At 42.2% G+C, this 4,674-nt stretch overlaps 1 protein-coding gene across 1 annotated transcript; it reads left to right on the top strand.

The window, feature by feature from the left end:
• Positions 1-2,142: 2,142 nt before the first annotated feature.
• On the top strand, positions 2,143-3,660 carry LOC147168349 (heterogeneous nuclear ribonucleoprotein A0-like). The gene has a single exon (XM_086085892.1). The coding sequence runs from the start codon at positions 2,221-2,223 to the stop codon at positions 3,175-3,177; it is 957 nt and encodes a 318-aa protein (XP_085942018.1). The 5' UTR covers positions 2,143-2,220; the 3' UTR covers positions 3,178-3,660.
• The last annotated feature ends 1,014 nt before the right edge of the window (positions 3,661-4,674 follow it).

Here is a 4,674-nt window from a genome sequence, read left to right on the forward strand (position 1 = left end):
TAGCTTAGTTTTACTTATTGCTCAAGTTTATTCACAGGTCAGCTTTGTAGTTACGCGGGCCTCTATTCCAAGTTTTAAAGTCAGGTGGGTGTATTGAGGAAAAAAAATAAGCGTCTGCCCACAGCCAATGCATGTAGGCTATGTAGGGTTTGACCATGTTATTTCTTACATGTGATTTTATATGAACTTTACTATCTCATATTTATTAATATACTATCTCTTATGTGGACACTCTTTTTGCTCATTGCTGTTGATTATCCCTATATTTAGGTGTTCTTACACGTATTCCAGTAGGCTATCCCAGCCAAAATAGCCGTAGCAGTTTGTTTGTAGGCTACGTCAGGACCCTGTTGATTACCTGGGGTCGGTTGTGATAGGAGTCTGAAATATCTCTTTAGGATATCCACATCCAGCCAACTAGGTATGTAAAATCAACCTGTCTTATCTATGTGTTGGTCAACCATGTATGGAAGTATATTATCTTTAATCCTAGCTAATCCTTATGTAAAAAGCCATTGGGGTGGGTCGGGGACTTAATTCGGTTGTAAATGACTTGGGAGGAGGGGGTCTGAATGTTGCTCCACCATTTAAAATTAAATATGGCAAAGAAGTGGTGGCGTTCTGGTGTCTCCTCCAACGGAATGTCAATTTAAACACAATCCTCACCCACTTTCTCTCATTTTTTTCCCTCTCCAGGTTGCTATGGTAACCTGGGCAAAGGAGAAGGATGCTCCAAATGTGCTGGTGCGGGGATGGGCTGGCTGGTGCTTGGTGCCTTCTCAGGTGAAGTCTTTTTTCCATTTGGCGTCAGTGGCGCTTTAGTTGGTCAAATTCAAAGCACATCTAAGTGGGGTTCTTTTTCCTGTATAAACCAGAGTCCAGATTCTGTTAAACTCCTGCTCAATTTGTAGTTATGTGTTTAAAAACATTGATCCCTTTTTGTGATTTTTCTAAATAAATGTGAAATTGAAAATAGAGCTGTGCAATTAATCAAAGTTCAATTGTTACACTCTCAATTAAAAAATCGGCATGATCGTAAAGAATAAAAGATTATTAACACTAATTTTGAGTTGTTCACATTTATATATTTGCACTTTTTTTTAATGACTTATTTAATAAAACTTGTTTGGATGGGCCAAAAGCAACTTGCATAATTATATTATTTCTGCAAAAATTGTGTTTTGTACCAACAAACACATTGATTGTCCTAATCATGATTTCAATTATTACCAAATTAATCTTGATTTTCTTCATAATCGAACAGTCCTAGAAAATAAGTCATGTCCTTTTGATGTAACGGTCATGTTTGGTTAAAAGCTTTAACATGTCATTTGTGTCATTGTTTTTATTCCAGATTATGGTGCTCAAGGAGATCCCGACATCATAAGACACTTTTATATATTTTATTTTTTTTATGAATAAATTATAACCAATACAATATCCTTGCTATGTCAGTTATTTCCAATTGAGGGGTGGGCTTGGGCTCTGTCTTGTTTGATGTCTAAGTCTGGAAATGTGCCATCATAAAATCCATTTTCCTGACAGTGTAATAAGTGGTATGTGCCACATGTGTATCTATACAGCCAAATCTAAATTGCGTGCTTCTATCTTTATTGTATAGTATGTCATAATTCCACACTGGCTAAACCACTTTTTGGGAAATACACATGCATAGTTCCATTGGGGAAATGAGGGCATGTGCCAGAAGGAAACAAGAGCAGCATGCTGCGGGAATTAAAGTCAATTTTAACTGTTTATCTAGTTAAATTTGATCGAAAGAGACACTTGATACAATTGAATGACTTGTAAAACCAATCAGCTTGGAAATAAATCGGGACTCGTGTTAATAAGGCTTTATTGGTGTAAAATGGGCCTTTGGATAGTTTTTGGATTACTAATATCAGTGGGAAATTTAAGTACGACCATAAAAGTCTACAATGGCTACATTTTGCGGCACAACAGACCAAAAGCATTTAATATTCAAAACGAGCAGAAGTCTCGTTCTCCCTCCTCGATTGTGGGGTTTCCGACGCTAAGCAAAGTAGCGCTCAACGCGATTGGTTCGTTCTCGCGCTGGAGGCGTCGCTTGTTTTCAAGCTGACCAATCAGCGCCCGCAACGTTTTATGAAAGGCAGCGAGTCAAACGGCCCGCCCTGAACGTCGCTCATTGAAGAAGGAGAGGGACGGTGTGTCGCACCTTCCTCAAGCACAAACCCAGTCATGTCGTCTAAACTTACAAAGCTTTTTGTCGGAGGCCTGAATGTGGAGACGACGGAAGATGGCCTCCGCTGCCATTTCGAGCAATTCGGCGCGCTCAGCGACTGCGTGGTGGTCATGAACCAGATGCTAGGCCGCTCACGCTGCTTTGGCTTCATAACCTACACGACGGCGGAGGAGGCCGACGCAGCAATGGCGTCCAAGCCACATGTCATTGACGGCCGCAGCGTGGAGCTCAAGTGGGCCGTGGCACGGGAAGAGGCCAGCAACACGGACGCGTCGTCCAACGTAAAGAAGATCTTCGTCGGCGGCGTCAAGGACCACCTGGAGGCCGAGAACCTCAACGACTACTTCTCCCAGTACGGCCCCGTGGAGAAGGCCGAGATTATCACCGACAAGCTGACCGGCAGGAAGCGTGGCTTCGGCTTTGTCTTCTTCGAGGATAGCGACTCTGCCACCAAGGCGGCGCAAACCAAGTTCCACACCATCAGCGGCACCAAGGTCGAGGTAAAGAAGGCTATGAGCAAACTGGAGATGGCCGGCGGCGGCGGTGGAGGTAGAGGCGGCGGCGGCCGGGGTCGTGGTAGAGCCATGTCGAGTTACGGCGGAGGAAGAGGCGGTGGTGGTGGGGGCTACGGATCAGGTGGCTACGGCGGAGGCTACGAAAGTGGCAGCGGTTACGGTGGAGGTGGAGGAGGCTACGGCGGCGGGGGCTACGGAGGTGGAGGAGCAGGCGGCGGAGGCTATAGTGCTGGAGGCTACGGCGGCAGCAGCTACGAAGAATACGACAGCGGCATGGCTGGCGGATATAGCAACGGGGACTTCGGGGAGGGCTACGGACAGCAGCAATCCAGCTACGGTGCCATGAAGGGGGGAAACTACTCTTCATTCCGGAGCCAGGCCCCGTACAGCAGAGGCGGCTATAGCCGGGGGGGAGGCTACGGAGGCGGCAGCTATTAGTGTTCCCTCCACTTTTGATACGGCCACGGGAGGGGGTTGGGGGAGTCCAGGCTTCCAGAGAACTTGAATACGCACCACCATGGAGTGGGTGAGGGGGGGCTCTCCTTTGCTCAATGGGGATGGAAGAAGTGTCCATCCCCCCTGCCGAGTGAATGAGTGACCCACCCACCCCCACACACACCTCCCTACATCTGTCCCTGGTATTCCTCTGTACGGACGCTACTACTACTACATCAATGATTTTTCGTTCCTGAGTTTTCTCAGGGTTTTTAAGTCAACTTGTTGGCAGCGCGGGAATTGAATCGCTTTACTTTTTTCCCTTTTTTTCTTCCCCCTCCCAAAGCAGACGAATCTTTTTTTCTCTCTATATTGATTTCTTGTTTGTTTAGATTAAAATTGTTCTGAAATCCTGTTTAGCACACGCATACGTTTGGTTTTATGAAAGTTTTTAATGTTCGGAAAATAAACAAATCTGTCTTTAAATGTTTCAAATTTACACAGTTTCTAAAGGGTGCAGTTTCACGAGTGCTATCCAGGGGGAAGCATCCGCCTCGGTCGGTCGCCATTCTGTGATGGTGAAGCAGGTACAGTACAAATAAAGGTTGAGCCAATAAAACCATAATGGCCAATTTTACCAAAACCTTTTCTTTGGTTGAATACCGAATTTATGTGGCACTTTCTTCGAGTTGAGAAGAAGACACAGCGGGGGTGTCGTAAGAAAAAATTAAGGCCAACAACAATAAAGTAGAATTATTGGTTAAACAAATTCTAAGAAGTTATCAAACCTTAATGTAAAGATTAAAAAAAGGGGTGGGGTACGTAGACTTTAAATTGGTAGCAAAATAATAATAAAAAGGCATTTTTCAATGGGCTGTAGCCTAAATAAGTAATTGAAGCGTTCATAATTTATCAGTCATCACAAATGTTGACTGTTAACAGCAATTCGTAATTCATAAGCACGCTATTAAATGGAAGTGAAGTGGCACTATTTGAAACTGATCATTAAATGAGTTATAAAAATGTCATCAGCTTTATAATTCTATTCTAAAAGTATTATATTTAAATCATACAGTAAGCCTATATGCTTGATAGAGTGGATGCATCAAAATAACTCACTAAAATATCACTAAATACAAATATTCCATAATTAAAAGGTCATGAAACATGAGTCCTGAAAGAAATTTTAGTTTCAACGAATTACATTTCTCAAGTAAATAGACAATTTAATTATTTCACATGTTAATACAATTGTAGCTATTCAATTCCCTTGAAATGTTGAAAGCAGAAACTACTACAGTACTACAAGTTTTAAGTAAGTTTTTCATTTTTCAAGAGTCATTCAAAAATATATTCCTACTTATTTATCCATAAAGGCATTTCATAAACATTTAACAGCATGTAATTAATTAAAATACTGTAGAGTAAGTTCTACAACTCTAAAAGATTATCAGTTCGTAGTTTTTGATTTGTTTTATTTTATTATTTTTTTTATTATTT

The sequence above is a fragment of the Leptonotus elevatus genome, chromosome 9 (genome assembly GCF_054856555.1).
Source record: "Leptonotus elevatus isolate MCC_2025b chromosome 9, RoL_Lele_1.0, whole genome shotgun sequence".
NCBI classification, from domain to species: Eukaryota; Metazoa; Chordata; class Actinopteri; order Syngnathiformes; family Syngnathidae; genus Leptonotus; species Leptonotus elevatus.

What these genes read in the sequence shown, in the direction of transcription:
- LOC147168349 (XM_086085892.1), top strand. Translation starts at nt 2,221, where the DNA reads ATGTCGTCTAAACTTACAAAGCTTTTTGTCGGAGGCCTGAATGTGGAG.